Source organism: Schistocerca americana, chromosome 5 (genome assembly GCF_021461395.2).
Source record: "Schistocerca americana isolate TAMUIC-IGC-003095 chromosome 5, iqSchAmer2.1, whole genome shotgun sequence".
Taxonomy (NCBI): domain Eukaryota; kingdom Metazoa; phylum Arthropoda; class Insecta; order Orthoptera; family Acrididae; genus Schistocerca; species Schistocerca americana.
Genome location: NC_060123.1, coordinates 529,286,112 through 529,313,351, shown reverse-complemented (window position 1 = coordinate 529,313,351; position 27,240 = coordinate 529,286,112). Strand labels below are relative to the sequence as shown.

At 40.2% G+C, this 27,240-nt stretch overlaps 1 protein-coding gene across 3 annotated transcripts in view; it reads left to right on the top strand.

Moving 5' to 3' along the window:
- The window catches only part of LOC124615456, a 136,295-nt gene extending 109,055 nt beyond the window's left edge, over nucleotides 1–27,240 (top strand). For all 3 annotated transcript variants that reach the window (XM_047143358.1, XM_047143357.1, XM_047143359.1), the window contains 2 exons: nucleotides 10,549–11,874; nucleotides 26,714–27,240. In XM_047143358.1, the coding sequence (XP_046999314.1) occupies nucleotides 10,549–11,874; nucleotides 26,714–26,794 (1,407 nt within the window). In that variant the 3' untranslated portion in view covers nucleotides 26,795–27,240. The remainder of the gene's footprint in view (nucleotides 1–10,548; nucleotides 11,875–26,713) is intronic.

Below are 27,240 nucleotides of genomic sequence, written 5' to 3'. Positions count from 1 at the left end.
CCTTCTCATCCTCAGAGAAGGACGCGGATAGGAGGGGCGTGGGGTCAGCAGACTGCTCTCCCGGTCGTAATGATGGTGTTCTTGACCGAAGCCTCTACTATTCGGTTGAGTAGCTCCTCAATTGGTATCATGAGGCTGAGTGCACCCCGAAAAATGGCAACAGCGCATGGCGGCCTGGATGGTCACCCATCCAAGTGCCGTCCACACCCGACAGCGCTTAACTTCGGTGATCTCACGAGAACCGGTGTATCCACTGCGGCAAGGCCGTTAGTCTCACAACAGAGAAGTTAAATTGACAAATGGACAACACAAGATTTAATCAAAGTAAGAGGTTTGTCAAGGACACTGGACACTAATCAGACAAGGGGAAGACAGTGCTTAATTCAGAGTCAGTGGAAGTAGCAGTGTCACTGCTCATAGTGACAGATGTAATCAAGTCTTTGTCGGACTGTTGTAATATGCCTTTATTATTCCATTCTTCTTGTATAGCTTGTTCGTATGTTTTACTTCTTTTTGCCAATCTGTGGGCGCACTTTTTCTGTTGTGTCCTTCAAAAGGTGCTCCACTTCAGTCAACATAATATTTTATTCTCTGTAGCATATGTTGTCTGAACTGAGCCCAAATGAGTTCTGTTGCATTAGAATGGCAATGATATGGATGTAGTCTGACCTCTTCACACCCTATATTTTTGCCATTTCATCCACAAGGTAAACTAGATACTTTGGATTGTGTTCCAATGTTAGTTCTATTAATTTTGCTCTTTTCAAGTTATTGTCAACTGGTATGTTGTTTCTCCAGCCAACAAAGAATGCCTTTATGGGCTCCTTACCTTGTATAACTGACTGATACAGAATGTTAACCGTAACAGTCACAGGGTTTTCATTAAGGTTTGAAGCACAGAGCTTTGACCAATTTCACAAAAGTTCTGTGATTCATCTCTTCATGATAATCAGAGGCCTTACTTGAAATAATAACAACAATTGGGAATGAAACCTTTTAAAATACAATTACTCTTTTCCTTCTGCTAATCGGAGTTTCCATACTACTGCTTATGATATCGTGTGTCCAGCCATTTTTTAAGTTGTATCCCCCATGTAGTTGTGTTTCATCAAGTCAAACACTACTATCAAAATTTGTCCCTATCAATTTCTTCAGATAATGATACTGTCAGACTGTAATATCTCAATGTTCCATTAATAACTTGTCCTGACAAATAGTTTTATAGCACAATCCTAACTTTTACACAACTTGTAGCAAGGATTATTTACCATTCTGAAACATGTCCATGGCACATAACTTTTTAAGTGTTGAATGCTCCACCCCTGAATAATCTGCAAATATTTCATGACAAATTGCATCTTCCTGAAAACTCTTGAGATATGTGACCTTCATCTTGAGGCATCTCTTCTTTCTGGGTGTCACCAATTTCGATCATTTACCTGATTCTTGTTCACAAGTTTCTCCTTGCTGACACTAGTAAAGTAAAGTAAAGTCGTATGGCATGAATGGCTGGGAGACCCCAAAGGCCAGGTTCAGTCACCTAATTGGAAAAGTATTCACTTCGCGCACACAGGCACCTTTCCGTTGCGAGGTGTGAGCTGTGTATGTAAGTATAATTGTTAAGTTTAGGTGACTGTAATGAGTGTGCATGTAGTGTGTTCTAGTGTAACATCAAGTGCTGGCATGTCGTCCTGGAACATAATGGCAGAGAAGGCTGTGGGACAACGTCAGCCAGTAGTACGCTGATCAGGACCACACCACGACAGGAGCAGCCCTTATATGAAGAGAATATAAGAGCCGCTCCATGCTAGCCGCAGCCTCACTAGAAGATGAGCCATGACTCGTGATCAGTATTATTTCCTTGCATGGAAATTATTATGACCAATTATTATGACATGCATTTGTTGCTGCTCATATCTTGATGGCATTGTTACTAAAGTAGCACTGAAGGATTTTCCCATTTTATATAACAACACAATATTTCAAACCAATGTAAATTTTACAGATTAAAAGTACTCTTCTTCTTCTCTTTCTTCTTTTTTTTAAAAAAAGAGGTTTATTTAAAAAGGAAAAATTTTAGCACTTCTACTATGGCTAATCAATATTTCTGGTTTTTTGCTGGGTTGTTAAAAAAACACCTGTTATACTTGAGACCAAATAAATAACAAAAAAAAAAAGACCTGTTATTCAGTGCTATAATACTGGTATTGGTTGTAACTGGTCGTTTTTCCCATCCCTAGTCCTGCAGGGCAGCATTGTGTACTATCCCGCAATGATACTCAAGCCAGCTCCATTGCCTGCATCTCAATGTCTTGGGTGAGGACTCCACCACTGATGAGCAAGGGAAAGAGGACACCATTTCAAATTCCATAGTCTCCTCAGTGGGAAGTGCAAGAGAAAAGTCTCACTGGCCATGTATCCTGTAGTTGAAGTTAGGATGGCGGAGAGTGCAGGGGAAAGGGGAGGGGGGTGGCAACAGGAAAGCATGCTGCCACTATTGGGAGACTGCCACCAGAACAATGCTGTGGCTGATTCCATCAACCAGTTGGTGTGGAGATAGCAGCATTGAAGGTCCAACAGGTTGTCGCCGCAATTGATTGGAATGACAGATCAGCTACTCCCGACTAAAATCCACCACAAACAGCTGCTGACCCTTGTGGCCCACCACAACACCTGGCAGCCAATAATCATTAATACATATGCTTAAACTGACTGTGGCCAAAAGACTAGACATAGACTGCAGCCCCAGGAGAAAAACATGGCAGGTTGCTGTGGTCAGGTATGTGACTAGGGTTGCAGCAAATCCAAAAGACCTCACAGTTGACACCTATGCTAACATTCCAGACTACGCCCTTTTGCCTTTGTCACCCAATACATAGCCAGGAAACTTGACAGGGCATTAGTGTAGATGAGGCAGACACAGACTTTGTTCATTTAGGTCTTGAACCTAGGCACGAAGCACTCCACCTCCAAGTTAGACTCTGGGTGGAACGGGTTGGTAGTCAGATGTTGGATACCATTGTGAATGCAGAAATCTTCTAACTCCTCTGAAACAAATTGACAACTTGCCAGGAGGAGCCCTCATAGCAAAAATGACCAATAACGTGCGAACATTTGCTGGCAATATCACTGAGGATAGCTTGGTGATGTATGGGAAATTTGATAATGTATTGACCACCAACAACCACATGCTTACCAATAAAAGTGGCCCACAAAATCAAAATGCATCCTGTTCCAAGGGTTCTCCAGGACTGAACAAGGGGAAAACTGAAACGGCAGTGCAGCCTGGTTTCGTGCACAGGCTGACAAGCCCTCACTGGTGTTTGATGTTGTGATCGATCATCGCCGAGTAGACATGACCATGTGCCAATGCTTTCATACGAGTCATACGCTAGTACGACACCTGCAGTAGCTCAAGTATGCAAGGATGTAATGCAGGAGGAACAACAAGTATACAGTGTTGTGCCTCTATAGCAAGTGGAAGGACCTTCTAATCCATGTTGAGTTGACCATTTAGGGGAAAAAAAAACCGCCCGCCATACCAAATCCGCTCAAAAAGAGCCCACACCACCTGAGCAGCAGAAATGATTTTCCAGAAAAGGAGGTCGTGGTCTTGGCAGCCATGGCCTTGTACACCACCAAAGGAAAATCCAGCAAGGTCTGCTCCAAGACATAATCAAAGGTGAAATTGAGAGCGTCGTGCTGGTCATACTCTGGATCCAGTCCCACTGGCAACTGCAATAGTCAGTTAGCATTGGCATTGATGGACATTGGACTGGTACAGAGTTTCATAAGCGTAATTACTGAGGAAAAGCACACATCTCTGCAATCAGTGGGCAGTCCTATCTGGCAGTTTGGGCCAAGGGCCAAATAAGAAACCAAATTCCTTGTGGTTGGTGATCAGTAGGAACTTCACCCCAAGCCATAAAAGTGAAATATTTTAGTTCTGAAATCGATAGCCAGTGAGTAATATGTTGGGCTGTGAAATGTGTCTTTGATGTGAATGTATGGTATGCTTGGTGCCATCTGGATTCCGATGTGACAGGACTGCGCGAATGCCTCTCTGGGATGCGTCACAGGCCATGGTCAAAGGTTTACCTGGTGTAAAAAGAAGCCAAACATAAAGTGGAGCACAGACACTGCTTGAGGGACTGAAATCCACAGATCAGGCAACTTTGATGCCCATTTGGTGAAGCCAATTTAGAGGGTGGCAGATGTGTGCAGCCTGGGGAATGACCATACCATAATACGAAATCTTGCCCATAATGAACTCGAGCTCGTTCAGGTTCTCATGTGCCAGCCAGTTGACAATGGCTTTGGTGGTAGTCTGTCAGGACAAAGCCTTCTTTGCTGAACACGACCCAAAAAGCGCATCATTGGGGAAAAAACTACATTTTTCCAGTTGGCAGCAGGCATTGGAAAACTATTTGCAGATTCTGCAAATGCTCAACTCTTCTACATCTACATGTACATCTACATCCATATTCCGCAAGCCACTTGACGGTGTGTGGTGGAGGGTACCTTGAGTACCTCTACCGGTTCTCTACCGGTTGTCGGTATGCCTCTGTGTGGGCTCTAATCTCTCTGATTTTATCCTCATGGTCTCTTCGTGAGATATACGTAGGAGGGAGCAATATACTGCTTGACTCTTCGGTGAAGGTATGTGGAGGCCGTGACCCAGATGTCATCAAGGTATTTCACACAGTAAGGAGTGTCCTGATTCAACTGCTCCAAGTAATATTAATAACTTTCAAATGCAGATGAGATTTCAAAAGGCAAGTGATTAAACTGATAGAGCCCAGAGGAGGTGTCCAGCACCAAGAAACTCTGAGAATTAGTCTTCAGTGACAACGGCAGGTATGTGTTGTGCAAATTGATGTGCAAGAAATACCGATCCCCTAACAACTTTGCCAACAACTCCTTAGGTTGCAGAATGGGATATGAGTCTGCGCACATTGCCCATTGATTGTCTGTTTAAAATCGTTGCAAAAGTGGATAGCGCCTTGTAGCTTCTGAATCTCCACTGAAGGGATGGCCCACAGACTCAGCAAAATAGAAGAAACAACGCTGATATCCTGTCAATGTTGCAACTTGACCTTGAACTTATTGCACATGTCAAAGGGAATGGGGCAGGGCTGACAAAATTTAAAGATTGCATATGGCTTAAGGGAGCGTGTGCCTCCAAATTTCCTGCTCAACTCAAAGTTTTCTTGAACAGCTGGTTGTACAACTTTAGTAAAAAGTCTAAATCTTTGGAGGGAGCTGATTGAGACAGTAAATGTATTTTGTCAACTATCTGGAAGTCAAAACAGAAAAAGTCTCTAACCTGAAAATATTTTGAGCCATCAGCAAATTAACCTCCAACAGTCTAAGTTGCTGTTCTACATTCTTATAATGTGCCAAGATGGAGAACTGCCCCCAGAAAGGAAAGCACTGTTTACTATAAGACACAACTTGACAGAATGGCCAGTGCACTGCAGTGCAGAACAACCCAAAAGCTGGTACATATCTAAGTTAGTTAGGCTGAGGGACATTCCTGTGATATGTGAAACTCAATCAGTCACCCATCCACTACCAGCGACAGCAGAATATTCTGGGGCAATATTTGTGGGCCGTTGGAGACAGCCTCAGAAACCAGGGAAAACATAGGGTCCTCCGACAACCACCCACACATAGTGACGACTGACACAAATTGCTTGTTATAGTGGACATGCAGCTGCTGTGCTGCCATAACGGCATGGGTACATCTACATCCATACTCCGCAAGCCACATGACGGTACTTGGAGTACCTCTATCAGTTCTCCTTTCTGTTCCAGTCTCGTATTGTTTGTGGAAAGAAAGATTGTCGGTATGCCTCTGTGTGGGCTCTAATCTCTCTGATTTTATCCTCATGGTCTCTTTGCGAGATAATGGCTGGCTGTTGACTTGGGCAGGAAGAGAGTAGATCCAATAGCAGAAACAATCATCCGCAGTTTAAACGCACCACAATAGATGAACAAAGCACAGAACTGATATTCTAGTGCTACCAGAAGTTCAGGGTGATTCAAAAAGGCCGTTACAACTTTGGAATGATATAAAAATATATTGAGATAACTTACAGAACAGTAGATGTGTTATTTTGTAGCAAACAACCTCAAGTTTGATTCAAGTAGCGCATCAGTACCCCATTACACCAACAATAGCACCAGCGTACTGCACAGTTAAAGTAACCACTTTTGCTGGTGTGGAGCGTGCTCCCTGTGTGTTTTGGTTTCATGAAACTAACTGTGCAACAAATATTCAGCATAAATTTCACATTGAATAAGCTCAAGAATCTCCAAGCAGGCCTACAATGTACACTGGGCACAAGAACTTTGTTGAGGTGCATTGTTCACTGTGACATGACAAACCATCTGGTAGCCCACATTGATGATTATGTCAACTAGGTTTGGGAGAGCTTTGTCCACAATTCGCAAAAATCAGTGTGACGTGCATCTCGCTAGACTCGCATTCCACAATACACTGTTTGGCAAGTACTGCATACACATTTGCACTTGAAACCAAACAGATTCACAGTGCCACAGCACATTAGTGATGCAGATAAGATTACTCGTGGGAAATTATGTGTGAAAATGTTGCATTGAATAGAGGATGACGAGACATTCTCAACACAATAATCTTTAGCAATGAGCCAGAATTTCATATCAGTGATATGGTGAACACACGCAACTGCAGAACATGGGCAGTGAAAATCCATATGCATCCCTGGAACACATTCGTGACAGCCTCAAAGATAACATGTTTGGTGCCCTTCTTCTAGAAGAAAACTGTCACTGGTATTATGTATCTGGATAGCCTTGAAAACTTCTTAATCCAACAGATCAATGAAGATGACTGAGAGGGAATGGTCTACTATGAGCAAGATGGTGCACCACCTCATTTCCTCATGGAAGCTTGACATTTCCTTGATAATTGCTTCCTAGGTCAATGGGCTGGCCATGAAGGGCCAGTCGCCTGGCCACCTTGCTCTCCAGACTTGACATCACTGGATTACTTTCTCTGGGGTTTCGTTAAAGACCATGTGTATGTTCCTCCCCTATCAAACAATTTAGCTGATCTGAAAAATTGAATCTATGCCGCCATTGCTCAAGTTATGCCTTATTTGCTGCAATGAGTCCGGGAAGAAACTGATTATTGGTGGGATGTTTGCTGCATCACAAATGGTACTCGCATCGAACCAATTGGAGTTCCAAATTGGGAACTGTTTTACGTCCAGAATATTCTGAATCTTTTTCCTTATTTCTTGAAAACCAGCACATAGCTTTTTTAATCCGTCTGCCATCCATTTGATTGACTTAAAGTTCCTGCCATTGTCATTTTATTTCCATTACAATCATAATTACATCTGCTACTCTAGTCTGTTCCCTGATCCCTTCACTGTTTCTCATTATTATTTCAAATAAGCAACTCTCCATTGCTAGCTGGGCAACCCTCAGTTTCTATTGATTTTTACATTATAAATCTGTATCTCTTGACCACAGCCCAAAACTGATGGTACACATTGATTATAAATTTTCCACTCATTTCATTCAGAAACTTAATTCTCTTCGTGTCCAATCATTTATTTTCTTCAACTGTTCTAAATAGAAAAACTCATTGCCTATTTTTTCAGTTAACTGTTAATTTATACAATTATTTAAAATATTACTCATATTTTAGTCTTATTGTAATCATGTCGACTTTTAAGTTTGCTTTTTTAAGTTTGCCCATTAGTTATTAAAGTTGATCTGCATGAGAAGCAAACAGTACAGTGTCATCAACAAACTGAAGGAAGGTCAGATATGTTTTTGCTAACGCATATTCTGCTTAAGCATCTGAAAATTTCCTATAGGGCTACTAATAATAATTTTGGTGCTGTGGAATCACATTCCCTAACTCCACTTTCAATTCTGAATTTCTCACTGTCTTGATTAAGTCTTATAAAAATTGGAATTGACATATTTATTATTTAGTGTACTAACACATGGTGAATCAGTGCCAAGTTTACAAACACATGTCAGTAAAGGTTTCTTTTTGCATGTATTTTATTTTTTTGTTGAAAAAATCAGAAACTTACTCAAATTTATAAATCCCAGATGGTTGTTTATTTATGTCCTCTCTCTCTCTCTCTCTCTCTCTCTCTGTACTTAATATGGATCTATACACCTCATATGACTTTTCTTCTGGAATACTGTGACTGTCATTATTATCCCTCTGTTTTCCTGAACTTTAAGGACATTAACAGTGTCCATTTGGGTGTTCAACTGAGTTGTTGATTCCATTTTATGCACACTATTTTGTTGACCAACCTATTTGTCTTCAGATGCTGCAAGTTGTGTTGCTATGTTGTTATGTGTACTCGCTGCCTAGACTCCATCTAGACTGGACCAGTTGACATAATATTTTGAACGAAGTGGAGTCAGCAACTTGACTAGACACCTGAAGGCACACTATTAATCATTCATGAGGAGGAAAATTGAGAGATCACAAGACAAACACGTAAAGAAATTTTTGAATGCTTGAACAGTTTCCTTACTTTCTCTTATTAGTTACTGTGCCACCTATCATATTAATTAGTGCAATATGATGTTTACCCAACGTAAGTTTCTCTTGTTTTGTTATTCCTCGTTTTGTTTCAGTTGTTCCTCTTGATAAATTTTCCTAGTGCCTTTTCATACCCTCTCAAAGATAGTTCCCAAGGGGTTTTGATGATGACAGCTTATTGTACAAAGTTTCTATGCATACTTGAAACTCTCACTTTTTGTTTGATAGCTGCCTTGTTTCATTAGCTTTTTTCTTGTGCCCAACATCTTTTGCTGTTTGCATTACTACTTTTGTGAAATAATTACTACTTTCATCTATGTTGGTATCTTCATCATTTTCTAAGATGCTGGACTTTTTGCATAATTTAATCTGGTTCACTTCTTTCTCATGTTCTACAATTTTGACATCCTGTAGTTACTAATTATAAGGTTATTTAAAACTGTCACGTTCTCTCCAATAGCTATCTTGTTTCATTAGCTTTCTTCTCACCTGCAACATCTTTTGCTGTTTGCACTAGTGATTATGTTAAATAATTACTACTTTCATCTATGTTAGTATCATCATCATTTTCTAAGATGCTGTACTTTTTGTGCATAATTTAATCTGGTACACTTCCTTCTCGTGATCTACAGTTCTGACTTCCTATAGGTAGTAATTATAAGGGGCACTCAAAAACTTTCCACTTGAAGGACTTACAGTCCGGATGCGATATGCCAATCAGGCAAAATTGCCGTGGACATTGGGGGAAACATCCCACCGGTGCACCAGGTTGAAGATACTTGTTTGGTAAAACACTGCGTTCTACTGCATGAAGAAGTCTGTAATAGCCTGCAGCACATCCTAGTCTGATAGGAATCATCAACTCTTCAAGGTCTTTTTTAAGAGGCATAAGATGTGATAACCACAAGGGCAGAGATTAGGTCCATAGGGCGGGTGCTCGAGTGTCTCCCACTTGAGTCGGCATGACTTCTGCATTAGACATTTCCAATATGTGGATGTGTGTTATCATAATGCAGCAGCACCCGTTGTCACAGTTTTCTCAGATGTTTTACCTTAATTGCATGCAGTACTGTATCCCAGTGATGGAGACACTAGGTTCCTTGAAATCGGGGTGATGTCCCAGATTGATCTGCATCTTGTGTTGAATCATGTCCAGTATGGAACTTGGTGCACTGTTCCTCAATGATGGTTTTTGACAGACATGCTGCTGAATATACATTCTTCATTCTCTTGTGGGTGTCTACCAATGTTGGTCCTTTGGCAGCCAAGAAAAGAATAATAGCATGTTAGTCCTGCTTGGACGCAGTTGGTAATAACTTCACTGTAGTTCTCGTTGCAGCAGGTCTGCATGTTGGAAAGACATGAATGCCACATTTCAGTGCTTATATGACTGCATCAGAGTCACATTTTATAGCATGTATGCTGCAGCAACACCCTCAAATGGAATCTTTTTGGCCACTCCTTGTTCATGGAAAATGAAAGTGCTTAAGGACCAGCACATCCAGTACAGTTTCTTTATAGTTTCATTTGGTTCTTGCTATTCTTCTGATTTTTTCTGGAAGAATATGATAAGCAGCATTATATTATTTTTCAGAAATTCTGTTAACAAATGACTTTCATCATTTCTGCTAACATAGTCCTGTCAGAGTTTCCAACTAAATGTTAGTTCTTTGGTTTTCTGTTGCTGATGCATTAAATCCCCTTCCGCCATTATCATATTGTAGTGCTGTTTGCTGTCATTTATCAGTTTCTGTGACTTTTTATTGAGACCTTCTTCCTCATTTTAAAAATATATGTTGCTGCTTAGATTTGACTGATTTTTGCAGAATGTATTTTGTTTATTTTAAAAATAAGTCTTAATATTATGTTTGAGGTTCATTCAGTATCTATATATCGTTCCGTATATATTCCTGCTTGTGTTTTAGCTCTAAAACAGTCCGATGTTAAAAATGGTTACCTTTTGTATGGATCATTCTTTGTTACAGTTCATTCATGGAAGAGTCTTCATGCAAATAGGAAAGGTTCTTCGACCAGCAAAGGTAATTTTTCCAGATTGTGACATGACAGCATGTATTGAGAGACTGGCACCTAAACAGTGTATTAAGAAGACGCGCAAAAAAGATAGTGGACACAATGAACCAGGTGCTTTGAAGGAAACATCACCATCCAAAGCAACACTGAATCCAACTGTGATGCAACACAACAGCTGCTCACAGTCAGATATTAGCAATTTGGCAGGCAAGGACGCAGTTAAACCAAAAAATATTAAACCACGAGCTGTGAACAGGAACAACAAAGTTCTTGAAGGTATTCGTCCAGATACTAGCAATACCAGAAACAATCTTCGCTTTTCTCAAGCTACCAGAAGCAGCAGAAGTGGTACCCTCAAAGTGTGCATCAAAGTTCCAAAACTAAGTGGAGAAAATAAAACTGGTAACAGCTCCTTGTCCAAGAGAGGTTCTGTAAAACGATCAAGAAGCAGCTCCAGAAATAGAGTTCGACAAAAGTCGCTTGAGTCAGGAACTAAATCACCACCACCATCTGATAAACAAACTTTAGATGGTGCTTGTTCCACGTGTATAACAAGCACCCAAGAAAAGAATGAGAAAATTCAAGATTGTCAGCTACATAAACCACCTGCCAAGAAACAATGTAGATTAATGGACAATGTGTCCACTGTGGAATCAGTTGTGCATAACAATTCTATAGAAGTTTCTCTTAATGAGGTGGGTAGCTGTAATGTGTCCTTAGACATGCAGTTGCTAAAGCAGCCATCAGTAACATTAAAATGTATAACTGAAAGTGATGAAACAGTCCATTGCAGCCCTGATGATAATACTCTCAGTGTTGACAGCACATTATCCAGAAATGAAGATAGTTTCAACTGTGGTGATTCTTGTGCATCATCTATAATGAACAAAGTAACTGACACTGCACCTGTCAAGTTGGTTGCTGAAATGGAACAACATAATCAGCAAAATGAAGGTACTTCCCCATGTTTAGGAAGTGATGAGGTACAATCCAGCTCAAAAGATTCTAACGTTATTGAGCCACTTGAACAAGAGTATGGAAAGAGCACTGAGGAGAGTGTTAGTGTTTCAAATTCTCACCAAGTAATAGTTGAAAGAAACACTAGAGATGACTTGGCCTTTCATGTATGCTCTTCTGATTCAATATCAGAGGACACTACACAGATGACATGGACGAAAGAAGAAGATAAAGTTATACTGAAAATGTTTCAGCAGGAATGTGCTACAGAAAGAATACTTTACATGATACGTCAACAACTGCCTCAGCGATCTGTAGAACAGGTAAGACACAGAGAAATAATTTCTTGTTTATGTACTAGTGACCTGTCCTGTCTGGATAGTATTAAGTATCTACAGCCAGATGGCTTGGCTTGTGTAAGTGGTAATAAGTTATATACACAAACCTTCCTTGTGAATCAGTCTATGCGATACCCAGTTCCCTGGGAAATTGGGAAAACTCAGGGCATTCTTCCATTTTGTCCAAAAACCCCTGAAAAACACACGGACCCGATTGCCTTTTGGGTTTAAGCATTTGCTTGCCTTTTGCCTGACTCATTGCAGCACTGTGGTCATCATTCACCATCAGCTTGGTGTTGTGCGTCCGCCTGCTATTGCTGTTTTGGCATCCACTAACGTCTCCCTTCCCCAGTCTAGTGCAATGGAGGACATTATGTGCATACTGAGAAACCTAAGTGTGATGTCATTATGATGTGTACATGCTGTATTGAAGATGACAGAAGCCACTTATTGACTTTTGCGGTCGAGATGCTTCACAGTGGTAGACATTTTAACAGACGAAATAAAAGAGCAGCTCATTATATCTTGAGTGAGTATATACATTGCCATTTTGGAGGCTATTGCTGTCTTTTCTTTCTTTGAAAGTTAGAAACTGCCAACTTTACCAAAGAGCCCTAACAATATTGTGTGTGAACGCTAATTTAGAATTTTGAGATGTTATGTCATTGTGGCTCAGTTAGTAGAATAATGTTGTATGATGGTAGTGGTACTGTGTTATAACTAATGGGAATTCGACTCTTTTTTTTCTTTATTTTAAAAGTGCTGCCAAGTTGTGTTTGTATGGCTACATTCAACCAGACTATGGAGTGAGTATGTGCACTACTGTATTTTGACATATTCGACAGCTGAAAACAACACAGTGTCACGGTTTGTCTGTTTTTCACCAAAAATAGAAATAAAAGGAGCTGTGTTATTAATATGAATATTCATTACATTGGCCTTGTAAACACCACAGAACTGCTTTTTAAAATGACAGAAATTTTGATTTCCTCTAGAGTGCAGTTTAAAGAAAAGTATTGATAATTTTGTTAAAAATAGCACAATACATGCTTAAGGACAAACTATACATGTTCAATTAAAAGAACTCAGATATTACAGTAACTCAACCCTGTCAGAAAATAAAATACATATTTTTATGACAGGGTACCCTTTTGCCACTAGTGGCTGCTGGCTGCATGTGAAATCTGAAGGGTGTCAAAATGGTTGCCTATCCTCCCAGCAGCAGGAATTGGTAGACAGGTAGGCCTGTACAGAGACATTACTAAAGTGTCCAACAAAGGTGCATGGGTGGCACTGATGGTTTTGCTGAAGTGTGGGGGTGGGGGAGTCTTAGAGAGGGTCTGCCGTTTTATTCATATGTGTGGTAATATTGCGTATCCGCACCCCCTTCTCCCCACCCTCCCATCTGCGGCTCCCCCCCCCCCCCCCCCCCTCCTCCATGCAAAAGAAGAGGGATGAAGAGTAAACATTTTCTGCTTTGGTTCATGTTCCAATTTCATTGGATTGGTTGAGTGGACCCTACTGGTTCCACCCTGTATATCAGAGCAAAAAATTGTGGTCACGCTGTATTCCAAAGGGGTGAGATCATGTTCAGTGGTATTGCAGCCCTGCCATGTTCTTAGAGCACTGTTGAATCAGCCAGGGAGTGTCAACAGTGTCAAAGATTGTCAAGAATGTCATCTTGTTGCACATCACAATGAAAATGGTAATTTTTTACTGTGAAATGTATGAAAGTGAATGCCCCACGAGAAGGAGTAGTTCCATTTATATCTTTTATGACCTTTTCATGTTGATTCTGGGCATTGGTGAGTCCAAAATGTTTTTCTTGGCCATTCCATAAGGAAAACACATAATTTCAATCCTGGGTGTCAAGATAAGGGGTGAGATGTGGGTAAGGGGTGATGTGACAATGTTCCCATAGTGTAACACGTCAGTGGTAGTGTTGGGTGGAATTCTTATGAAATGTGGCACCATTGTGACATCATTAACCCTCTTTAAATGTTACCACATGAACTTCTGAGTTCTGACCCTCAAGGGCACCACACTTTTGCAACATTGCAGAGTTAGGTTGTAGCCACCTTAGAGCCAAATTTGGAACTAGTACATCATAGTGGAGTACTATGGCAGTGTTTCAAGAAAGCGACCCTTTAATTTTGTTGCATAGTACATGATGGCTGTATTTTACACTTACTTTCAGTCTTGCTGCAGTAACTACATTACTAAGTCATGTTGGCTGATTTTAAAATGCCAGTTCAGGCAGTTCTACAGTGGAGAACAGGGTGAGGAGTCAGTTGCCTTTAAATTTGAGGTAGAGTGTTCCTTTTTAATTTTTTGAGTGTTTCTGATATTTTGCATAACTGTTATTAGTGTCAAACAATGCAAAATGCAAAATAGAATAATGACAGTATTATGAAAAGTGTAAATTGCTGATCACCAGAGACTAGATTATATGCATCATAAAAACCTTAAAAAATGCATGCAAATATGCATAAAAATGCACAAAAATGTCGAAATATGCAAGATCAAATAATAAAAAGACATGGTAGTTACTGGCGGAATAATATCTCAATGTTGAACCTGTGCATATCAGTTACAAGGAAGAGTGCCCAAAAAAAAAAAAAAAAACAAAAAAAAAAAAAAAACGGTACATTTAGAACACTGTTATCATTTTCCGAATACTTTCTGGTAGAGGTTAGGAAGGGGCCTTTCTGGGGTTATTTTCTAAAAATTTGCAAAATGGGGATGCATACCATGTTTCAAGAATTGGTCCATCTTTGCTATTGTTGTTGGTGACAATCGGATGGGATATGAGTGAGTTGCAGTGAAATAATCGATATGTACAGGACCACCTTTGAGATATATCGCATGCAGAGGGGCACGTTCAAAAACTCCGTAATATTTTATTTAAAAAACAACATACAAGCATGAATTTTTTTGAACAGCATTAGCTTATAATTAATACTATTGGACCAAAGCATCATTTACAATTTTACATTTTTCTACTGTTGTAAACATGAATGACCAAGTACAGTCCCAAATGTTCGGTAGTAAGGTTGTGTCTTCATTCACTCAAAACATTTTTATGAGCAGAAAAGGACCATTCTACATCAACTGAGGTAACTGGGCTGTATTTGAATTTGGGTGCTATGTTGGCACATACTGTTTCTGGTAAAAACTCACCCGTCCCATTAATAAAACTATCAATTTGGCACAAGGGTTCAAAGCCTGGGTTATTGTTTAAAATGTTTTCAAACTTTTCTTTAAGTTTTCGTGGGATATCTCCAGCAATGAGGAGTTCACTAGAATAATTTTATTCATTACCAGACCTTGAGTTTCAAGCTTTTTAATAATTGCAGGATATGGGGAAAATGAGTGATAATGTCTTTTTTAACACCTGATTCATTAAGGGCTTCCTTGCATTGGCAAACTGCCAAAGCCTCTGCACTGTTGAAGCCGTTTATTACCACTCTAATGGCGTCAAAATGTTCATTGGAAAAAAAGAAAAACACAGCTTCGACCCACATACCCCAATGAGTTACCACTGGTTCAGGTGTTAAAGGCACATTTGGTAGTTTTTCTTTGTAGGTCTTGCTGCGAGCACTTTCTTTGTGGATGAAGTCAGTTTATTTATATTCACAAATGTGGAACATACTACTTCACCAAGGCCATGTACTCCATGAGCAAAGTACGTCACATGAATGAAATTAGGATAAAATACTTGGAGGGCTTTTCCTGCTTTGGTCGTATAGGGATCAGCAACTGAAATAAACACAAACACCCATTCATCTGCAGAAGATTCTATAAATATTTTTCTAATACCCTCATTCACAAATCTGACGACTGTAGAATGATTTACTTTTTTAAGTTCTTTGCAGGCCACTAAATAGGAAGAAGAAGACCCTTCTTTTAAAGCACCTACAAATTTGCAATGTGACAGCCACAAGTGTCTTTAGTTTTGTCAGCTGAAATCCAGATAATGCTGTCCGTGAGCTCATTGCGTATTTCTTCCAGAACATTTATGTAAATTGTCGGTGTGTGAATTTATGCATTGTTGATTCATGTAGTATATTTTGATTTACCCCCCATGAACTATGGACCTTGCCGTTGGTGGGGAGGCTTGCGTGCCTCAGCGATACAGATGGCCGTACCGTAGGTGCAACCACACCGGAGGGGTATCTGTTGAGAGGCCAGACAAACATGTGGTACCTGAAGAGGGGCAGCAGCCTTTTCAGTAGTTGCAGGGGCAACAGTCTGGATGATTGACTGATCTGGCTTTGTAAGATTAACCAAAACGGCCTTGCTGTGCTGGTACTGCGAACGGCTGAAAGCAAGGGGAAACTACAGCCGTAATTTTTCCCGAGGACATGCAGCTTTACTGTATGATTAAATGATGATGGCATCCTCTTGGGTAAAATATTCCGGAGGTAAAATAGTCCCCCATTCGGATCTCCGGGTGGGGACTACTCAGGAGGACGTCGTTATCAGGAGAAAGAAAACTGGCATTCTACGGATCGGAGCGTGGAATGTCAGATCCCTTAATCGGGCAGGTAGGTTAGAAAATTTAAAAAGGGAAATGGATAGGTTAAAGTTGGATATAGTGGGAATTAGTGAAGTTCGGTGGCAGGAGGAACAAGACTTTTGGTCAGGTGATTACAGGGTTATAAATACAAAATCAAATAGGGGTAATGCAGGAGTAGATTTAATAATGAATAAAAAAATAGGAGTGCGGGTTAGCTACTACAAACAGCATAGTGAACGCATTATTGTGGCCAAGATAGACACAAAGCCCATGCCTACTACAATAGTACAAGTTTATATGCCAACTAGCTCTGCAGATGATGAAGAAATATAAACTTTGAGGTTCGCCGATGACATTGTAATTCTGTCAGAGACAGCAAAGGACTTGGAAGAGCAGTTGAACGGAATGGACAGTGTCTTGAGAGGAGGATATAAGATGAACATCAACAAAAGCAAAACGAGGATAATGGAATGTAGTCAAATTAAATCGGGTGATGCTGAGGGGATTAGATTAGGAAATGAGACACTTAAAGTAGTAAAGGAGTTTTGCTATGTAGGGAGTAAAATGACTGATGATGGTCGAAGTAGAGAGGATATAAAATGTAGACTGGCAATGGCAAGGAAATCGTTTCTGAAGAAGAGAAATTTGTTAACATCGAGTATAGATTTAAGTGTCAGGAAGTCGTTTCTGAAAGTATTTGTATGGAGTGTAGCCATGTATGGAAGTGAAACATGGACGATAACCAGTTTGGACAAGAAGAGAATAGAAGCTTTCGAAATGTGGTGCTACGGAAGAATGCTGAAGTTGTGGCACAACTTGACTAGATGAAGGGATCGGTTGGTAGGACATGTTTTGAGGCATCAAGGGATCACAAATTTAGCATTGGAGGGCAGCGTGGAGGGTAAAAATCGTAGAGGGAGACCAAGAGATCAATACACTAAGCAGATTCAGAAGGATGTAGGTTGCGGTAGGTACTGGGAGATGAAGAAGCTTGCACAGGATAGAGTAGCATGGAGAGCTGCATCAAACCAGTCTCAGGACTGAAGACCACAACAACAGCATTTTGATTTAAGCAAATATTTGCACAGGAAGCCTTTGAGGATTGTGTTTGTAAGTTTGTGAAGAGGAATATTGCTTGCAATGAACGCTTCACATAGATCTATGTTAACCAACTTTTTTGGTTGCCTTTGGACAGATCCCTGCTACTGCAACTTGCTGTTGTCAGAAGTTGTTGTTGTGGTCCTTTCTTCGGCATTGCTGTGATATGCAGACTTCTCTTAACATTCTGGTCTGTTTGAAACTTTTTTTTTGCCCTAAACATTTTTCTTGCAAACTCGACAATATACAATAATTCCATCATATGTAAATGTTCCAGGATGGTCAGCTATCCACGAAACTACATTTCTTTTTTCGGGTGGCATGTTGCATAAGTCATTACACATGACACATCATAAACATGTTCAACTGTGTACAAGTAAATAGAAAGCTAAGCTGAAACAATGAACGTGCAACTAAAAGCTTGTGTAATTTAATTTAATTGTTGCTGATGCGTACGGTATGACAGCAGAGGGGATTAACTGAGGGCGTGTGCGCAGGACAATTGACTCTGTCTGCCTGTTCCTGTTCTTTAATGATTTCGCTAGGCAGTGGCCTCTCTGTTAGCAACTGACCACAGTTCTAGGTCTTCAGTCAATCTGTGAGACATCAAAAAAACTAGATCGAGCTAGAGACTGCCTGTCAAAATTTTTAAAATATTGTAAACATGGAGCAAAAATATGCATCCTCTCTAGTTTTTGTTAAAATACGCAATAACCGGTGTAAAGGAGCCAAAAATGTAAATGCATATGCAACATGCAAATGCATATAATCGGTTCTCTACTGATCACCATATAGCAGAGAGATATTGAGTTGCAGATAGGCACAATAAAGAGACTGTCAACATGTAACCTTTTGGCCAAAAGGCTTTTTTTCTGAATTAAACAACACACAAACACACACACACACACACACACACACACACACACACACACACACACATGACTACTATCTCTGTCAGCAGAGCCCTCAGCAGACAGAGACAGCAGGTTTTTTTTGTGTGTGTGTGTGTTTTGCATAATTCAGAAGAAGGCCTTTTGGCCAAAAGCTTACTTGTTAACAGTATTTTTGTTGTGCTTATCTATGACTCAACATCTCCACTATATGGTGAGTAGCATTCTATCCTTTTCATGTTACAGTGATATCTCTGTTTTATTTTTTTGTGTGGTCCAGACTTAAAAAACACAAAATTCAGGAAGATCCAGAATCGAGGAAAATTTTAAAACACCAAAATACACTCCTGGAAATTGAAATAAGAACACCGTGAATTCATTGTCGCAGGAAGGGGAAACTTTATTGACACATTCCTGGGGTCAGATACATCACATGATCACACTGACAGAACCACAGGCACATAGACACAGGCAACAGAGCATGCACAATGTCGGCACTAGTACAGTGTATATCCACCTTTCGCAGCAATGCAGGCTGCTATTCTCCCATGGAGACGATCGTAGCGATGCTGGATGTAGTCCTGTGGAACTGCTTGCCATGCCATTTCCACCTGGCGCCTCAGTTGGACCAGCGTTCGTGCTGGACGTGCAGACCGCGTGAGACGACGCTTCATCCAGTCCCAAACATGCTCAATGGGGGACAGATCCGGAGATCTTGCTGGCCAGGGTAGTTGACTTACACCTTCTAGAGCACGTTGGGTGGCACGGGATACATGCGGACGTGCATTGTCCTGTTGGAACACCAAGTTCCCTTGCCGGTCTAGGAATGGTAGAACGATGGGTTCGATGACGGTTTGGATGTACCGTGCACTATTCAGTGTCCCCTCGACGATCACCAGTGGTGTACGGCCAGTGTAGGAGATCGCTCCCCACACCATGATGCCGGGTGTTGGCCCTGTGTGCCTCGGTCGTATGCAGTCCTGATTGTGGCGCTCACCTGCACGGTGCCAAACACGCATACGACCATCATTGGCACCAAGGCAGAAGCGACTCTCATCGCTGAAGACGACACGTCTCCATTCGTCCCTCCATTCACGCCTGTCGCGACACCACTGGAGGCGGGCTGCACGATGTTGGGGCGTGAGCGGAAGACAGCCTAACGGTGTGCGGGACCGTAGCCCAGCTTCATGGAGACGGTTGCGAATGGTCCTCGCCGATACCCCAGGAGCAACAGTGTCCCTAATTTGCTGGGAAGTGGGGGTGCGGTCCCCTACGGCACTGCGTAGGATCCTACGGTCTTGGCGTGGATCCGTGCGTCGCTGCGGTCCGGTCCCAGGTCGACGGGCACGTGCACCTTCCGCCGACCACTGGCGACAACATCGATGTACTGTGGAGACCTCACGCCCCACGTGTTGAGCAATTCGGCGGTACGTCCACCCGGCCTCCCGCATGCCCACTATACGCCCTCGCTCAAAGTCCGTCAACTGCACATACTGTTCACGTTCACGCTGTCGCGGCATGCTACCAGTGTTAAAGACTGCGATGGAGCTCCGTATGCCACGGCAAACTGGCGGACACTGACGGCGGCGGTGCACAAATGCTGCGCAGCTAGCGCCATTCGACGGCCAACACCGCGGTTCCTGGTGTGTCCGCTGTGCCGTGCGTGTGATCATTGCTTGTACAGCCCTCTCGCAGTGTCCGGAGCAAGTATGGTGGGTCTGACACACCGGTATCAATGTGTTCTTTTTTCCATTTCCAGGAGTGTAAAAGCAAAACATATGTAATTGCATATATGATTGAAACCTCTCCGATACATTGTATAAAATCTGTAGAATTGAAGGAAATTAATATGTAGTACAATGTTTATATAATAATTTGTGGTAATGAACTTCATCAGTTCTTAAAGAAAGTGCTGTATAGCAGCAAGTACGAAGTCTGTTCAGAAAATTACAGAACTTCGTCCACAAAAGTTTTCTATGCTCACCTTTCACTTATTGTGCAAGGTCTCCTTCTAAATACTCTCCTTCATAATTGATATACCGCTCCCAATGCCCTTTCCACTTCCAGAAACAGTCCTCATTCACTTCTTTGCTGGATGGCGTGAAGCTCCATCTGCGTGTTTTTTTTTCTCTAATCTATTGCTGCAAATCTTTGTCCTTTCATTGGGGTTTTCCACTTTGGAAATAAAAAAAAACGTCTGCAGGCTGGAGAGTACAGAGGATGAGGCAGCACAATGATTTGGTTTTTTTGTGCAATAGTCATGCACCATTTGGAACGAATTTGTTTTATTGTGATGTAAGAGCCATGAATTACCTCACCATGTTTCAGTCCGTTTATTTCTCACATTTTCTCGCAGGCATCGCAACAGTTGCAGACAGTACCATCGATCAACAATTTGTCCCCATGGACGAAATCATGATGAACTAATCCTTCAAAGTCAAAGAAAAGTATCAGTGTGGCTTCGACATTTGACCTGACCTCATGAGCTTATTTTGGTGTTGGAGAACTTTTCCTAACTCATTGTAATTACTGAATCTTGCTCTCAACATCATAACCGTAGATCCACACCTCATCATCAGTTCTGATTCTCTTAACGAACATCTCATTCTCATTTGCGCGATCCAAAATCTTCAGAGATTGCAAGGCATAGGTCTCTCTGGTCTTGACGCATGAGCCATTGGGCAAACTTGGCAGAAACATGCTGTGTCAGAATTTCATGACGTGATCCAACTGAAGTGTTACATTCATCTGCAATCTCTCTGACAGTCAGTCTTCGATTGGCATGCGCAGTTTCGTTGACACTCCTGACACGACCGTCATCAGTTGACATTGAAGGGTGTCCTGAACCAGAGTCATGTTTAACTTCTGTCCATTTTTAAACCATGTAAACCATTCATAATGTCAAGTACAGCTTAAGCATTCGTCACTGTACGCTTCTTGTGTCATTTGGTGTCTCTCTATAAAGGTTTCTGTGAGTTTCATGCAAAATGTAATGCAGACGCATCACTCCTATGACCCTGCCATCTCAATTTCGCAAACTGTGTGGCAGACTGAACGATAACCAGGCATACTACAATGAAACTTACGGCAGTTACACATAAAAACACAGGTGTGTGCAGGGATGCCAACCACATTTCGCTGCAACACACCATTGGCGCAAAATTACAAATGTTCCAGAATTTTTTTAACAGACTTCCCAAAAACTGGTCAAAGAATTGTATTGTTATCTGTGTACAAGGTAATCTAGCTATTTTCCAACATGTTGTGACCACAAATTATGCATCAAAACACACGTTTCTGAGCCATTTTTCCTTTGTGCTTGCTCAGAAAAAACCAAAAATTGATGAACATGGTGAATTAAACAGAAAACTGAAGTACGGTAAAAGGCGTTGAAATATAGTATGTGGGGATGTGTGTTGTTACTTCATAGCTAATGGCAGTGCAGCATACTCTGATGATGTGAGTACAGTGACCTCTACTGTATTGCTTTTAAATTTTCCTTGTTCATCCTGCTGAGGGATCAAGCCCATTTCACAGTACTTTTTGCAGGAACTGGCATAATCGTGGCATAGTGGCACCAGGAAGGCGACCAGAAATAAGGCTATCGATTTATCTATAGCTATAGTGCCGAGTTGATGTTTATGGATGTGTTATTGACAGGAGAATCACAGTTGTGGCGAGAGCTCTTTAGAGGAATGTGTTTTTGGTTATGCAATGTGTGAAATACTTGTGACTAGAAACACTATGAATGTTACTGCTCATCATTTCACTTGCAGCAATTTAAACTGTCCTGTTAGGTTCCTGCCTAACCACATACTCAGAAATTGTCACATATTCAGAAAAAAGGAGCCAATTACTTCTGAGAAGGAAGTATATGAATTTTATTGCTACTCTTTTTAGTCTCAGGAATTAAAGCTGTCTCCATGGCTCCTGCCTAACCATACACTCAGAAATCATCACATTTTCGAAAATAAATAGCGATTTATTAGTGTCAAGGAAGAATTTGAATTTTATTGCTGCTCATTACACTCATAGCATTATAAGCTATCCTAAGGTTCCTGCTGAACCACCCACTTAGAAATTACCACATGTTCGGCAGTGGACAGTCAGATGTTTATGTCAACCTTTGTTCTCCAATCAGACAGAAATGTTAAATAAAATCGAACATTGCAGTATGTACTTGTATTACATTCATAACAAATTCCCAGAATTTAATGATACTAAGATGGAAAAAAATTTTTGTATGCAGCAGGATGCAAATGTACCTAATGTACAAATCCAAAATTTTGCATGTGTAGAGGAAGAGAGCTGTTTTTTAATGGAAAAATATAATAAAATATGTAGGATTAATATTTTGCCAGAAATTTGAATTTTTAATTTTTTATTGTCTTTTTTATAAAAAGCTAACTCAAATTCTAATCATGCAATTAATCTGAAAATTTCACTGTAGTGTCCTGAGAATGTTATAACACCACTGAGTGACAGTTATTAATTTATGGTACAAATTGTATTGTTAACAGAGTTTTTAATTTTGCACATCGAAAAGTAACTTTTTTTCTACATACAATCATCTAAAAATCAGAATGTAATTGCAGGAACTCATATTTTTTAATTCCAGGGAGACAGCAACACAATGCGAACTGTTTTTCATAGCATTAGCACATATACTTTTTGAGAAATGGCTTCTAATAACGTAAAAAATGTAAAACAGCGAAAATGAGGTTCACAGATTTTCTTCTCATACTTCTACATGTAATAAGCTTACCTCAATTTTAAAATCCTCCATACTGATACTCCTCATCCTCCAGGTTTTTCTTCTCTCCTCTTCGAATCTGTAGGGCCTGTATTTGCAGGTAAGACACTGATCTGTTAGCTTTCTTGACCCTGCTCTCATCGATGGTGTAAAATGCTTTTGTTGTAAACACACCTTCAGCACTTCAATTCTGCCATTATTTCCGTTATTGTAACATAAAACTGCATCATAGTCACCGATTTTCAGTACTTCCAAGTCCCCAGAATGTCCTTCTGAGCATCTAATCCAAATTAAATTATTGAGGCTTCCATTTGCATTTTGTGTCTTTCCTTGAAGACACTTCCTCAATAAATCAAGGTTTGCAAGAAACCTGAATATGGGCTTATTGCATTCATAACAGGTTCTGGTAATGATTGTTTATATGAATACATCTCATTTCTGTTGTTGAACTTACACCAGTCATCTTTTGCACACAGATTGTGCATTGGTGTTTGGTCAGTGGATAATTTGTGGAAAAAAATTGCCCACACAGCACGCCCCACTGCCTCTAAATTGTGTGTGTTTTTCCTGATAGCTCTCCCATAAAATAATTGAAGAGAATCAGTTTCTTTCAGAGCAAGCCTGCCTTTTCCTCCTACTGGTTTTCCATCCTCAAGTACCTCACCTTTCTTCTCTTTCAGCAAGTGATGATGCCTACCACCAAGCCTCTTTTGGATGTGGCCAACACATTCCAACTTTTTTATTGTTGTATTGTATGGATTTTTACCTGTTAGTGCTTTGAACGAAGAGGAGTCCCCATCACCAGGGTGTTTAGTATATCTAACACCATACTGGTACTGGTCCTCAGATCTGTAGAACATCCTCACAACTGCATCAGCTTTTATGTCCCCACTTGAGCTACTATAATTTTTAGATCATGCTGTTGCATACTTTTCTTGCCACAGTTTCTCACTGTCTTCATTGTTGGACATGTTCCTTGTTGCAAACTGGTGGCAGTATTTAGACATAATTTCTACACCTAAAACTTTACCTGAGTCAATACCAATAACAGATGAACCTCATTAAAGAGATGTGTGACCCTTTTTCATCCAGGTCCCATCTACAGGCACTTACAGGTCAGTAACATTTTTTTTTTTTTTTTTTTTTTTTTTTTTTTTTTTTTTTTTTTTTTTGGGAGGAGGATAATGAAAATTCATAGCCACAAGAATCACAAGTTAATTTAAAATTACAAGCTATTCCTACTTTTCTTTCTTCAACAACAATCATGCATTCAATATTTTTACAGGTAACACATGAACATGAAAAATTTATAGCCTCGCAGAGAATCTCGAAACCAATAAGTCTGAATCCAGTGGAATCCAAATCATCATGATTCACGCACCTGTGCAATTCTCCTGTCCCTAGTTTCGATGCTGAAACTGAGAGCTTATGTTCTTCATTTCAAGCTGCTTCCTCTTTTTTGTTTGTAAACCGATTTCCATGAAACCTCCATTTCCTAAACACAGTTTTTCCACCACCCATTATGCATAAATCTTGACTTCCGTGTAAAGGTTTGCGAATTCAACCTTCCACCTACTAATATGTGTGTTACTATTGTCAAAATGTAAATAAACCAAATGCAAGAAAGTTTTCAGGCAAAGGTGTAGGTGTCAGCCAGAGATATGGGTGGCAGCCAAAGATATTGAAAGAAAATAGCCTTCACATTGACAAAAATTCTGCTGAAACAAGCAGTTTCTGAAAGGTGGGAGTGGCTGCCAGTGCAGAGTTAATCAGTTTAACAAGTTAAAGGCATTTGTAAGGCTGCTATTATGATAAAATTCACACACAACATGGATTAAACTGGGTAAATAAAGAAAATAATACTTGTGAAAAATAGTTTTTTGCACCAAAATCCATTACATCCCCCCTCAACTGACTATTAGTGATAAGGGTGATGTGTGTGTGATAAATTTTCAATGTGCTGCTGCTTTGAAATGGCATACTATGGCACACACACACACACACACACACACACTACAAAGGAAATGAATAATAGAAATGCACAAAATTCGCACTGGAATTGTTCACACGTGCTCACAAAAATTGATAGTCGAAAGCCCACTTGTGATGTCTGTGATGCTGTCTGTGAACCTTTATATTTCTTGCAATATCCATACAACATTAGTTTACTTTGAATTGTTGACAGAGATACACCTGAAGAGACATGAGTGCATCTTACATGTCACATGTTGAGGATATGTTTATGTGTAGTCACACCAAAGGTTCAAAAATGGGGTCATGCCACGATATCTAAATATATGGGGAAATCAAAATCATTTGTGCAAATGTGGGTAACATGCTATTATAAGTGATTTGAAATTTGGGTGACTGTGAAGAATATGGCTCAATCGGTAAAGTGACTCCAAAGTGGAAAAAAAATCATTAACCTTTCTTTGGGAAACCCATTCTTAACATTGCATCTAGTGCAAGCAAAATTAACTTTGAAATGGCTATCAACACCATTTTGATGCATTTGGAGATCTCTTCCATGTGAATACATGGAAAATTTGGTTTCAAGCGTGCCTTGGAGATACCAAGCAATTATTGAGGCAATTAATGAGTGGGCGTATTATTAATTGTAGTTGCATTTTTCTTTTGTTGTCAAATACATTTTTCTACTGATTAACCCAATTGTGATCTTACTTAACTAAACTGAGCAAGGTGGCGCAGTGGTTAGACACTGGACTCGCATTCGGGAGGACGATGGTTCAATCCCATGCCCGGCCATCCTGATTTAGGTTTTCTGTGATTTCCCTAAATCATTCCAGGCAAATGCCAGGATGGTTCCTCTGAAAGGGCACGGCCGACTTCCTTCCCTAATCCAATGAGACCAATGACCACGCTGTCTGGTCTCCTTCCCCAAACAACCAACCAACCAACCAACCTTACTTAACGAACTGTAGTATAGAATGTACCAGATTCAGTTCCAATCTCTGAACTTTCACTCAAACTTCGCATATCCATTTATGTTAGCACTGTTTCTGTAAAGAGTTTTACTTGCTGAAAATTTATTATGTATGCCATGTTGTGATTTGTGCGGAATGTTTCTCAACAGCATGTTGTGAGAATCCCCCATTATTTGGGCGCAACATGGAAAAACAAAAAAAATGAACAAATCCTTTGGGAACTTAAGCTCCAAACAAAATGTCTGATTCTGAACTTTACACCTTCACAGAACGTAGGTGGAACAAGGAATAAATGACGGATAGAGAGACAGAAATTCTAATGTCTATAAAGTGGTGAATACGCCCTTGTAGCAGAATAGATTTCTTTTGCACCTAGACCCAAATAAAATAAGATAGTCATAAATGGTGGTGGTAGGGCAGTTAAGTACACAGAGAGATAACACACATCTTAAAATCTCAAATCAAGAAAAATACATCTTTGCCATTTGTTTTATTAATGATGTTTATGACTACTGATACTGTATTTAACTCATTTCATTCTGATTGTATATCTGTTCAAATATTAGTTTCATATCTCTGATATTGGAATTATACTACATGATGTTCTGTTTCTTTCCAGATTCAGAACAGATTTCAGACGCTGATGAATCTATTACAGAAAATGACTGGAGTTCGTATGGATGATGATAAGGGAGTGTGAATGAATTATATTTATTGTTTTGTAATTTGTGAAATTAAAATTATTTATGTAAGTTATTGACATGATTGCAGTGTTTGGTTGATTTTTGTAACTAATTAAATGTGTATTATTTATGGTGAAACTCTCCCAGTATGAAAGTGTCTCATTTTTAGGGTGAGTGTTAATTTGACATATTATGACTTGGTCTCAGATGGTGAAACCCCCAATACAGTACACACATAAAAATGCAGTGCTTGGAGCTTTCAGAACCCGAAGTTCCTTCTTAAGGATAGAAGTTAGTATTATAGGTGGACATGATAGGGGAAGGAATATGGAGTACTGAAAGCTGGGAGTACTGTCTATTTATATTTGTGGGTGTCTGCCAACTGTTCTGAGTAGTGCCTCCTGAAAGTGGGTACCAATCAGACTGACTGTCAGTTTGTAATGCAATAAACTTCTAAATTGAA